At 68.2% G+C, this 255-nt stretch overlaps 1 protein-coding gene across 1 annotated transcript in view; it reads left to right on the top strand.

The window, feature by feature from the left end:
- MST1 (macrophage stimulating 1) overlaps window positions 1-255 on the top strand; it is a 4844-nt gene that overhangs the window by 2869 nt on the left and 1720 nt on the right. Inside the window, exons 9-10 of the mRNA XM_014538994.1 lie at window positions 2-48; window positions 137-255. The exon at window positions 137-255 is cut by the window's right edge and continues 18 nt beyond it. Coding sequence (XP_014394480.1) covers window positions 2-48; window positions 137-255 — 166 coding nt within the window. The remainder of the gene's footprint in view (window position 1; window positions 49-136) is intronic.

The raw sequence follows: 255 nt of genomic DNA, 5'->3' as shown, positions 1-255 counted from the left end.
GGGCGTCCCGTGCCAGCTCTGGTCCGCGGACGCGCCGCACAAGTCGCAGTGAGTTGTCCACACATCCGGCCTGAACTCAGACGGGAGCCAGTCGGGGCGTCGGGTCCCGCTATGAACTGGCTCCCCTCCCGCCTAGGTTCACTCCCACCTCCGCCCCGCACGCGCACCTGGAGCAGAACTTCTGCAGGAACCCCGACGGGGACAGCCACGGGCCTTGGTGCTACACCACCGACGCGCGGCTTCCCTTCGACTACT

The sequence above is a fragment of the Myotis brandtii genome, unplaced genomic scaffold, assembly GCF_000412655.1.
Source record: "Myotis brandtii unplaced genomic scaffold, ASM41265v1 scaffold207, whole genome shotgun sequence".
Lineage (NCBI taxonomy): Eukaryota > Metazoa > Chordata > Mammalia > Chiroptera > Vespertilionidae > Myotis > Myotis brandtii.
Note: the sequence above shows the minus strand (reverse complement) of the source record. Positions and strands in the feature narration are given on the sequence as shown.